Source organism: Lissotriton helveticus, chromosome 8, assembly GCF_964261635.1.
Source record: "Lissotriton helveticus chromosome 8, aLisHel1.1, whole genome shotgun sequence".
Classification (NCBI taxonomy): domain Eukaryota; kingdom Metazoa; phylum Chordata; class Amphibia; order Caudata; family Salamandridae; genus Lissotriton; species Lissotriton helveticus.
Genome location: NC_136069.1, coordinates 1,659,269,121 through 1,659,281,564, shown reverse-complemented (window position 1 = coordinate 1,659,281,564; position 12,444 = coordinate 1,659,269,121). Strand labels below are relative to the sequence as shown.

At 48.3% G+C, this 12,444-nt stretch overlaps 1 protein-coding gene across 2 annotated transcripts in view; it reads left to right on the top strand.

Moving 5' to 3' along the window:
- LOC144773603 (F-box/WD repeat-containing protein 7-like) overlaps positions 1 to 12,241 on the top strand; it is a 376,720-nt gene extending 364,479 nt beyond the window's left edge. The window contains exon 13 of one of the 2 annotated variants that reach the window (XM_078658744.1): positions 10,878 to 12,241. In XM_078658744.1, coding sequence (XP_078514870.1) covers positions 10,878 to 11,146 — 269 coding nt within the window. In that variant the 3' untranslated portion in view covers positions 11,147 to 12,241. The remainder of the gene's footprint in view (positions 1 to 10,877) is intronic. The other variant, XM_078658743.1, reaches the window with a different exon arrangement.
- The last annotated feature ends 203 nt before the right edge of the window (positions 12,242 to 12,444 follow it).

Below are 12,444 nucleotides of genomic sequence, written 5' to 3'. Positions count from 1 at the left end.
ATATGGCCTTCTGGAACCCGTAGTGCAGTTTGACCGCTCATTCCAGCCCAGTAGTTCAAAGTTTGTTAAAACCCCCAGTGGGGTGACGCTTGATGCACAATGCCACATGTTGCAATGTTCTTGATATACACACACACACACACACATATTCCACCAACAGTGAAGCAATTGTAGATGAACAGTTATTAAAAAGTACGTATTTATGCCGTGACCTATTTACATGTTATACATAAAAAAATATAACCATAAGTATATACACCTTTGTCAAGCAAAGCTAATGGAAATCTATATATTTATTAATAGGATTAATATACACATTTATACAAAGGAATAAACATAGCTAGGTACATATATATAATCAAAATAACTGCCTATATACACAGGGATATGCTGTATATATGAGTAAGGTGGTTATGTGGAGGAAGAGCCAACTCTTGAGTACTCTCTTCTGAAAATAAGGTAGTTATCCGTAGATCTTATGTTTGGGGTAAAGAGTTCTATAGGTTCGAGGCATGTGGGCTGCTAAATTCATATCTTAGCATTAGATCGCCGCCTAGTGTTGGGCTCGGATGATTGCACATTGTTGTCCTGGAAGAGTCTTCGAAGTATCCTGAGATAGGTGGCTCCTCCCCTGGACTACAGTGCGCATGGGCATCGGCTCCATCCCCAGATTGTTTTTTTCCGCCATTGGGTTCGGATGTGGTCTCGACGTCTTACTGTCGGAACCAAGTAAAACTATCTTTTACCGGCCAAAAGGCCTCGATTTTCTTGCGTCGGTATTGTCTGCGCTCGGTCTCGAGTCTTCCGTCTCTTGGAGCCGGAATAAGCGGAGTTTTCTTCGCTTTCTAAACTTTGAGGCCTTCTCATCGCGACACGACAGCAAGCCTTTACGGACATGGAGCGGAGCCCGTTTAAGTACTGCCCGCTCTGTGGGTCCAAGTACCCACACATCGATCTACACCCCGTGTGTAACAAGTGCCTTTCACCGGACCACGACGACGGCAAGTGCAAGGCCTGTGCACAGTTCCGCTCCAAGAAAACTCTCAAGCTTCGGCGCGCGGTGCGCTTGGAAGCTAGGCAAGCGGCCCCAGATCCGGAGAACATCTTCGGCGACCAGGAAGAAGAGGTCCAGGGTCACCTTCTACAAATCTCCCCATCACAGACGGAGGTCGAGGCGGATCCGGGAGACGACGACGGAGTCGCGGGTCAGGTCCTCGAATACGTCGAAGAGGTAGGAGACGACGATGAGATTTATGGGGCCGCGGCGGATAGCTCAGCGGACGAGCTCTGCCCCGAAGGTTACGAGGATACCGACCGGGACACGGGATCGCCTGTCGGCCTTACCCAGGACCCGTTGCCGCAAGCCACAGCCCCGCCTTCGGGCCCGGCTACGGACTCACTTGCTGGGCACGCTGTTTCGACAACGAAACTGAAACCATCGGGGTCGTCAACACCTAAAATGGCCGACCCGAAATCGAAACTGAAACCAAAGGACTCGAGTGTCCCTAAGATGGCTGCCGTGCCTGTGAAGAAGTCGGTGCCCGTCACCCCGTCGGCTCCGTCGACCTCCGGTCCGCAGAAGCCGAGGAAGTCTGTCGATTCCGATGCTCCGGAATCGAAACCGACGCCCGAGGAAGGGGCCCCCAAGAAAGATGGTCGGCACGGATCAGCGGCTACGGCGCCGTCCAAGCCCGCCAAGGTCGGCTCCAAAGAGGCTACGCACAAGAAGTCTGCGCCCCGGCCTCAAGATTCGGAGGTGCCGAAGACGGTTTCCGCGCCCAAAACGCACAAGGCCCGCGAGGACGTCGGATCCGAGGGACCGCTCAAAGCATCCTTGTCGGCGACGAAACCCACTGGCAGTGTACCGTCCCCCATTGCGGAGTCACTGCAGAGAATCAGGGAGAAAGCCTTTGCTCCATCGGCTCCGATGCCATCACCGCAGCCGCAAAAAGACGCTCCGGCTAAGCCTTCTGGGAAACTCCTCTTTCTCTTGCCACCTAAGGAGGCGCCGAAAGCGTTTTCGACGAAATCGGCTCCGAAACAGGGTTCCTCGCTGCCTGACCCTCTTCCACGTCGTGTACTCGAATCGGAAGACGATTCAGAGCATTTCATCGATGCTGCCACCGGCAAGCTGACACTCTATAAACGGAAGATCACTTCTGAGCCGGTGGACCCCTACGTCATCCCACTGAAAAAGAAGAGGGTGCCCCTTGACGCCTCAGGCCTCACGGAACCGATTCAGCCTCCTCCAAGACGGAGCCCTACTCCCTCCCCAGAACACTCTGTGGGTGAGGAATATGATGAGGATGAGCAGTACAATTTCCCTATCGATGAACCTGATGTACAACCAGATTCATACGACGACACTGGTGACCAGAACACCCAAGGTGTGGGCCAAGACCCGCAGACCTTTAATGCACGTGCATCCCCGACTGAGGACTCAGCAGGATTTCATGCACTAATTGAAAGGGCGGCGGCCAATCATGATGTGGACATGCATGCCGACCCGGTTGAGGAAGACTTCCTTTTTGACACCTTTGCCATATCTGAAAGGACAGTAAAGACACTTCCTATGCTGAAAGGTGTTCTCAAACATGCTGGGGACATTTTTAAGGAGCCTACGAGGGCGAGAGTGGTCAACCCTCGCATTGAAAAGAAGTACAGGCCTGCACCTGCGGACCCCGTCTACATCCGGGGACAATTGCCACTGGACTCTCTTGTGGTTGCCAATGCCAGGAAACGTGCCAACTCCCAGACAACGGGTGAAGCTCCTCCCCCGGATAAGGAGTCCAAAGTGCTTGAGGCAGGAGGCAAAAGAGTGGCTGCACAGGCGGCAAACTTTTGGCGCATCGCAAATACACAGGCGCTCCTGGCGCGTTATGATAGGGCGCACTACGACACCCTAGAACAGGTTATACAACACCTGCCCCCACAGTTCCAAGAAGGCACCAAGATGCTTATTGAGGAAGGAAAGCTAATATCAAACGCAGCCATCAAGTGTGCACTTGACGCTGCGGACACAGCTGCTAGGGCTATCAACACTAGCGTTATGCTGAGAAGACAAGCCTGGCTCCGCATCTCAGGGTTTAAGCAGGATATTCAGACAACAATTCTGAATCAGCCAGTCAATCCTGATAGTCTGTTTGGTCCGGATGTTGACACCACCCTAGAGAAAATAAAGAAGGACACGGAAACTGCTAAGTCTATGGGGGCCCTGCAGTCCCAACAGTTTCGTGGCAGCAATTTTCGTCGCTCAGGTGCACGTGGAGTCACCAGAGGACAGATGGGTCAACAATCCCAGTTCTCCAAAGGTGGGGCGCAATCCTCGTTCACTAAGCAGAACAAGGGAGGTTATAGGAATAACAGCAACAGAGGTCGCGGCAGAGGAAACAACAGCTCCCGCACCTCTACTCCAAGCAAACAGTGACTTTCTGTCACTGCCCCCCGACCACCTAACACCTGTCGGGGGGAGACTGCAGCAGTTCCTGCCCGTCTGGAGAAACATCACCACAGACAGGTGGGTGCGACAACTAGTCCAGTATGGTTATTGCCTAGAGCTGAAATCCACTCCACCCAACATCCCACCGAGGCAAAGGCCTATGTCCGCAGAGCACTTGCACTTATTGCAGCAGGAAGTGGTGGCGATGCTGCAAAAAGGCGCAATCGAGCTCGTGCCGGTGGGGGAGGAAGGCACAGGGGTATATTCCCTGTACTTCCTTATTCCAAAGAAGGACGGTTCTCTCAGGCCCATTCTCGATCTACGTCCCCTCAACCTGTACATACTGTCAGAGCATTTCCATATGCTTACACTGCAGCAGATTCTTCCCTTGCTAAACCAGGGAGACTTCTTAGCGACCTTAGATCTCAAGGATGCTTATTTCCACATTCCACTACACCCGTCACACAGGAAATACCTCAGGTTCACTATTCAAGGCAGGCACTACCAGTTCAAAGTCCTACCCTTCGGAGTCACTACGGCCCCGAGGGTGTTCACCAAGTGTCTAGCGACAGTGGCGGCGCACCTCAGGAGGCAGAATATCCATGTCTACCCCTACCTAGACGACTGGCTCGTACAAGCCAAGTCAGGGCAACAGTGCGCCGCAGACATGTCGACTACAATTCACCTTCTTCACGATCTGGGTTTCTCCCTAAATTACCCAAAATCGCATCTTCAGCCGGCACATGTCCGGCAGTTCCTGGGTGCTACGATCAACACCCTGACAGCCATGGCTCAGCCAAACCAAGTCAGAATCGACAGCATTCAGTCACTGATCCAACGATTCCGACCAAGACACTCCCTGCCAGCGAGAGTGTTCATGCAGTTGATTGGCATGATGGCCTCCTGCATCTTCATAGTCCCTCACGCACGGTTACATATGCGCCCGCTCCAGGAGTGCTTAGCGAATCAGTGGACACAGGCTCGTGGGCAATTGACAGACCTAGTGTTGGTTACCAGTCGGGCATACGACTCTCTGCATTGGTGGACTCCACACAACCTTTGCAAGGGCCGACTGTTCCACGAGCCCGTGCCGCAGATTGTCCTGACGACGGACGCATCTCTCCAGGGATGGGGAGCACATGTGCTCACTTACACAGTGCAGGGACTATGGACGACGCAGCAACAGAAGATGCACATCAACTATCTGGAACTGATGGCAATCTTCATGGCGCTCAAGTCCTTCATTGTACATCTGAGCAACAAGGTCGTGCTAGTCCGGACGGACAACATGACCGCGATGTACTACATTCGAAAACAGGGGGGCACCCACTCGCCACAGCTGTCTCATCTGGCTCAGAGCATGTGGAAGTGGGCCATTCAGAGGAACATTTTCCTCATGGCAGAACACCTCCCGGGCAAGGACAATCAGATGGCGGATCTGCTCAGCAGATACAGCCATCAGATGCACGAGTGGGAGATACACCCTTCTGTTCTCCACCCGTTCTTCCAGCAGTGGGGTCATCCGGAGATAGACCTGTTCGCAACAAAGGAGAACGCAAAATGCCGACTCTTTGCCGCCAGGTTCCCTCACCCACAGTCGCAGGGGAATGCGATATGGATGAACTGGTCAGGCAAATTTGCATACGCTTTTCCGCCAGCCCCTCTAATACCGCTGGTCGCAAGAAAGCTAAGGCAGCACTCCATGACTCTCGTCCTGGTTGCTCCAACGTGGGCACGACAGGCTTGGTACACCACGTTCCTCGAACTCTCAGTGGTGCCGCATCAAAGACTGCGCCTCACGCCCAGTCTTTTGACGCAGAACCATGGAGACATTCAGCATCCAGATCCACGACAGCTCAACCTGGCGATCTGGCTCCTGAAGTCCTAGAGTTTGGATACCTTAACCTACCTCCAGAATGCATGAGTATCATCAAGGAGGCGAGGAAACCAACTACTAGAGCATGCTATGCTGCTAAGTGGAAGCGTTTTGTCATCTACTGTACGTCCAATGACATCAACCCACTAGATGCATCTATTCCCAACATCATCTGCTATCTGTTACATCTCTACAAGTGCAATCTGGCGTACACTTCCATTAGGATACATCTCTCAGCCATAGCGGCTTATCTTCAGAACAGGCAGCACCTCTCTGTCTTCAGAGTGCCCGCCATTAAAGCCTTCCTTGAAGGTCTGAAGAGAGTCATTCCCCCGAGAACACCACCAGCTCCGGTGTGGAACCTCAACGTCGTTCTCACCAGACTGATGGGGCCACCATTTGAGCCACTGCACTCGTGTGAGCTCCAATTCCTTACGTGGAAAGTGGCCTTTCTGATAGCTATTACGTCTCTGAGGCGTGTCAGTGAGCTGCAAGCGCTCACCATACAAGAGCCGTTCATTCAAATTCACCCAAATAGGGTAGTGCTACGCACTAACCCTAAATTCCTTCCTAAGGTGGTGTCACAGTTTCATCTTAACCAAACTATTGACTTACCAGCATTCTTTCAAAACCCGCGAACGGTGGCGGAAAGAATGCTCCATACCTTAGATGTACGGAGGGCGTTGATGTACTACATAGACAGAACACAACCCTTTAGAAAGACAAAACAACTCTTTGTTGCCTTCGCACCACAACACAAAGGCAACCCAATTTCCAAAGCAGGGATAGCCAGGTGGATTGTTAAGTGCATCCAGATATGTTATCAAAAAGCCAAGCGCACTTTAACAATACCCCCCAGAGCGCACTCCACACGCAAACTGGGGGCATCCATGGCTTTCCTAGGGAACATTCCTTTAGAGGATATTTGCAGAGCAGCCACGTGGGTCACACCACATACCTTCACAAAACACTACTGTGTTGATGTGCATTCCAAGCAGCAAGCAGCTGTAGGACAGGCTGTTCTCAAGACACTTTTTCAGGTTTCTGCAGCTGGCACGGGCAACCGCCGCTGATGGAGGGACTGCTATGTATTCTATGCTAAGATATGAATTTAGCAGCCCACATGCCTCGAACTGAATATGCTACTTACCAGTATGCATCTGTTCTTGGCATGTAGGGCTGCTAACATTCATATCGCCCGCCCTCCTCCCCGGTGCCTGTCGCAGCTGCAGATATACTATTGTATTTATTCATTAGCATGGACATCCTTTACACTTTCACTCCATCTTCTGCCACAATGGCGAAAAACAATCTGGGGATGGAGCCGATGCCCATGCGCACTGTAGTCCAGGGGAGGAGCCACCTATCTCAGGATACTTCGAAGACTCTTCCAGGACAACAATGTGCAATCATCCGAGCCCAACACTAGGCGGCGATCTAATGCTAAGATATGAATGTTAGCAGCCCTACATGCCAAGAACAGATGCATACTGGTAAGTAGCATATTCATTCTGCTGCTTGAATAGAGAAGGGTGTGCTGCTTATGGTTTTTTTCTTGTATGGTTGGATTTATAGGCAAGGTGCCAATCTAGAGCGGAAGTTCCTTTGTTGAATGTATTCGAGAATTTTATTCCTGATTAAGAACGGCCTTGTTCCATGTATCGCTTTGTGGGTGATACAGAGCAGCTTGAATGTGGATCTCTGGCAACCGGTAACCAATGTAAGCCCTTCAAGGCAGGGAAAATGTGGTCTTTGTCTTTATATGTAAGATTAGTCTGGCAGCATAGTTCTAAATCCATTGTAGTCTTTTCATAGTTGTTACAGATGATCTGTGGTAGAATTGGTGCAATCGAGTTTAGACCGAACAAGAGCGATAGTAGCCTGGACCTTGTCTGGAAATCCAAGGTGTGGAAAAATGGGTCGCAGAGTTTTTATAGTAATGAAGCAGGATCTTCCTAGTTTGTCCACTTGGCATTCATTGATAGCTTGGAGTTCATGGTCGTTTCGATGTTTCTTACTTCCTTCAATACTTTAGGTGGTGTTCACAGATAATCAGGCCACTCGGCGATTGGGCAATAATTTTCCCATTCAACACGTGACTATTTCTGTTTTGGAAGCATTCAATTTGAGATGGCTCCATGTCATCCACTGATCCATGGCTCTGATGCAACTGAAAATATGCGAGTTCCCAATGCCTTCGGGGCTTTCCAGTTTAAGGAGTATTTGTGTCTTATCTGCATAGTTATTGCATGTGAGGGGAAATTGATTGATCAGTGCCGGTAATAACTTCATTTAGATGTCAAAAGCATGGTTGAGTTGACAGAGCCTTGAGGGACCTTTGCATTTGTGAAGTAGGGTTTGGAAGAGAAATGGGGATATGGATGACATTAGTTCTGTTTTGAAAGTGGGATGTGATCCAGTCCGAGAGCATTCCTCTCTATGCCGGCTTCGTAGAGTCTTTGTATTAGAGTGTCATGGTCAACGGTGTCAAAAGCAGTTGAGAAATCCAACAGAAGTAGTGCAGCAACTCTGAACTGTGTTCTTAAGGTCATCCCAGATGGCAATGAGGGCTTATTCTATGCCTCTTCCTGGACGGAATCCTATTTGGAAGTCAGAAAGTATGGAATTATCTTCAAAGAACTGAGAGTGAGCAGCTTTCGGCCGATATGTCAATCAGTTTGCCCAGGAAAGGTCCATTTGTAATTGGTCTGTACGAGTCGAGGTTAAGCGGGTCTAAGTATGTTTTCATTAGTAATGGGGGTGTGTATGACTTTTTTAGGTGTTATGGAAATATTCCTGTAGTTAAGGAATTGTTGATGATTCTTCTTACTGGTGTGGCAGCAGAGGTAGTTAGAAGAATATTTTTGAAGGTTTGCAGTGGACAGGGGTCAGAAGGGCTTCCAGTAGGCCTGCTTGCTTTGACTAGGTCTATAAATTCATTGTGTGATGTTGGTTGGAAGGCATGCAGAGGCTGGTTTAGCCTACTCTTAGAGGGTTGTTTTGGAAGACCTTGATTTCTATTGCTTCAAACTCAGGTGTGACTTGGGCTTGTTGTTGACAAATTCCATGGCAGTCGAGCCCGGTCGTTGTCCGACAGTGGGCTGTGATGGACTGTGGCAAGCCCGCCTTGATGAGCCAGTCATCGAGTTACAGGAGTACATGCATTCTTTACCTCCAAAGATGAACAGTTACCACTGCTATCATATCTGTGAATACTTTCGGGGCCAAGGTAAGGCCAAACATCAGCCCGGCAAATTTGAAGTGTTCCTTACTCCATGTGAAGCGCAGGTAGGATCTGTGGGACTGCAGGAGTAGTTTAAGAAAATGTGTGTCCTGCAAGTTGAGGCAGCATGCAGTCTCCTACCCCTCTCCCTTAGATCCCATGCTGAGAGGATCTGAGCCACAGTGAGTATTTGAATTTTTCCTTCAGAAAGCTGTAAGTGGCCGGATGTCAAATGTAGGCATGAGGCCTCCAACATTGCTTGGCACAAAGAAGTAGCGTAATCAGCATCCTTTGTCCTAGTACTAGTGCATACCACTGCCAGAGGTATTAACTTGGCAGTTACCTTAAGATGATGTGTTTGGCTACGTATTTCAAGTTTTAGCCCGGAGTACATCACCTGCTTAATGTTCCTTTTGACAGTGAACACTTGTTTGGCACACAAATAGGCAAAATATTAGAAGAAATAAAAAAGGACCGTAACATCATAAGCAATGGGGGATCTACTGACTGGTACACTGACTGGTACACTGCTTCAGTCCTTCTATAAACGGTTAGAGGAGAAGGTAAGCAATCCATGCCAGATCAGGGCCACACCTACCGGCAGCAACAATAGGCCTACCGTCAACAAGGAGGTAAAGGTTATGAAATGGATTCATATAGAGGCAATGGTGCCTCCCCCCTAAACAATGACTCCCCTCTCGTCATCGTCCCCTCCCCAAATCACCTGTATGGGGCAGGCTTTTAGGGTTCAAGACACAGTGGACAGACATCCATCTGACTAATGGGTGCTGTCCATAGTACTGCACATAAACAGGCAATATGACCGCAGTGCATTGCATTCACAAATTGAGAAGCGCTCATTCTTTTCAACTACTGGCAGACTATCTCCTGAGGGTAAAGAAGAATTTAGCCAACCTCTTAAGCAGAACGCAGCAACAAGTCCACAAATGGGAACTCCGGCCACAAGTCCTGTTGCCATACGTCTGTGCATGGGGTTACCAGACATAGAACTCTTCACCACAGCCGAGTACGCAGAATGCGAAAACTTCGCCTCTAGGTTTCATCACCCACAGTCACAAGGCGATGCATGATGGATGAAATTGGTCAGAGATATTTTCTTACACTTTTCCGCCTCTCCCACCACTTTCGTTTGTGGTGAGAAAGGTCAAGCAAACCTCTCACATTCATTCTAATAGCTCCCACATGGGAAAGATAGGCGTGCTACACCACCCTGCTCGATTTGTCAGTAGTTTGCCACAAGAGGCTCCCTAACAGGCAGGACCTTGTCACACAGAACCAAAGAATGATCAGGCACCCAGATCCCAAACAGCTTAATCTAGCAATCTGGCTCATGAAATCTTGGAATTTGTGTATCTGAACTTGTTCTCTGAATGTCTGAACATTCTTTGAGATACAAAACGACCAACCACCAGAGCTCGCTATGCTGCAAAGTTGAAAAGAGTTGTACACTATTGCAGTGCGCAGTCTATTGACCCGATCGAAGCTACATTTGAAAACTTGGTGTTTACAAAACGCAGCCTTAGCTTACACATCTATACGCCTACATCTTGCATCCATTGTTGTATGTCTAAACACGAAACAGCAATCATTTTTCAAAATTCTAGTTGTTAAAGCGCTTATGGAAGGTTTAAAAAGGCTAATCCCTTGAAAAACACTGCCGGCTCCAGTTTGGAATCTTAATATGGTATTCACTAGACTCATGGGTCCTCCCTTTAAGTCGTTTTATTCATGTTCACTACAGTTTCTTTTATCGAAGATTGCTTTTCTAGTAGCAATAACCTCAATAAGAAGAATTAGTGGCCAAAAGATAAAGTGTTTTTTACGCCTAAAAAAGCTTCCAGACACAACCACCACATGGCAAAATAAGTGTCAGCATGTGATTCTAGAAGAGTTTGAAGCTGCTGAACAATTGTTACAGGTAAGTAACCAATTTCTTTCAGGTACCATGATTTGATTGGGTACCAGTATTCCATCTTAAGTGTATCTTGCGGTGTGAAGCTAAGCTTAAGGTCTGACCCCATCATACACCCTTCTTACTGTATTGTTTGAATGGTTATCTTCTACAGAATTAGCAGCAAAATGATTGTTACAGATAAGAAATGTTTTTCTTAACAAAAGTCCTGTATCACCATTGCTGGTTTGTTATTCCCCCCCCCCCCTTCGAATATTACCAATTAGTTAATTAGTAAGAAAGATAATGCCTGATCATGCAAACTTATCTGAAACTGGGGACACGCGTGTAGTGAAAATGTATAAAGTGCAGATATTGTAAATTGTAAGTCTATCAGATGCTAATATGAAGTCCTTTTGTTTTACAGGCCCCCAGAAGCATCAGAGTGCTGTCACTTGCTTACAGTTCAGCTCGAAGTTTGTGGTAACAAGCTCAGATGATGGCACTGTTAAACTTTGGGACCTGAAGACCGGCGATTTCATCCGTAACCTGGTGGCTCTGGAAAGCGGTGGTAGTGGAGGAGTCGTATGGCGAATCCGGGCTTCCAATACTAAGCTAGTGTGTGCAGTTGGTAGTCGAAATGGCACAGAGGAAACAAAGTTGCTAGTGCTGGACTTTGATGTGGACATGAAGTGACAATGAGCGAACTCTGGAGACAGATTTAACCAAGTGCTCACATTGTGATGTGTGATTTGACCTCAGGGGGCCAGCAGTGTCAGGTTCCTTCGTGGACGAGCCTTGGGGTAAGGAAATCAGCTTTCCTTACAGCAGTGTGCGACCCAAAAGAGAAAGGCTCAGCTGGATTTTCCAGCAGTAATCCTGATGGTGGAACAAGTACCCTGCCCCTCCCGTGAAAGCCATGGTCTTTAGGGCAGCAAGTGCTAGGGCCCTCCCTAGAGGACAGCGGTGTTGTGCCCAGGAGTAGCTTTTCGTCTTTCTTGCCATTACTTGAAGGGAGTAGGGTGCAGCTCTGATAAAGTCAACAGACTCTAATCAAAGTCAACATAGCAGGTTTGTTCCTTTGGAACATAACAATCTAACCTAAGGAAGTAAGAGTACCTGTTGTGCAGGGAGTTGGTGTGGCCCCATGAAGCAGCTGATTTTGTTCATCAATAACAGCCACTGTAGCTGCTTAGCCAGATTCTTGGATCAAAGTGTGGTGGATTTCTTTTGAAGGGTTTTGGAAATCTATGTTCCTGTAATCTGACCATCTTCTGATAATGCTTGAATGCCATCATCCGACTGCAGCCTATGAACCGTGTCTCGGGAGTCATCCCATCACCTCATATGATCTTTGCTTCATCCTGATGTTGAAGTATACGTGGCTTCGCTGGCGGAGCCATATTGGTCTCAGAGGAGTCAGTGTCAGTAGGGTGGGAACATCTTGTTGGAGAGCCAATCCCAGCTGCAGTAGATAATCTATTGCACTGCCTAATACTGCCCCAGTCTAGTTTCATCGTCTAGTTTGTGTGTAGTCATGGCACCGCGTATTTCCCCTCAGTGACGTTTGGACCTGTTTTGACAAAAGGGGAGAATCGTTGCCTTTGTCATACAAGACTTGTCAGAGTAACTGGTTTGCTTTTTTGAAAGCCTTTCAGGCATAGACTGTACACCTGAGAGTTATAGCCGGATGTCTTGTACTGAAGGAGAGAAGAGTGTAAAATAATGTAAAGCAAGGCATGTTTTATACATATATAAATATAAAATAAAATAATATATTTCTGTACACCACCAATTGAGTTGCATTTTCTGTTTAGTCAGTATGTGCAGAATATTACCATGGATATAATGCACAGTTGCAGGTTCTCACATGCTGCACCACAGATATTTACTTCTGCTATTTTCAACAGGTACTTCTGAGCAAAATATGTTGGTGCCTTGCAGGCACACTATTTCTTTAACCCCTTCGCTACGGATTCCCACCCCACCCCACC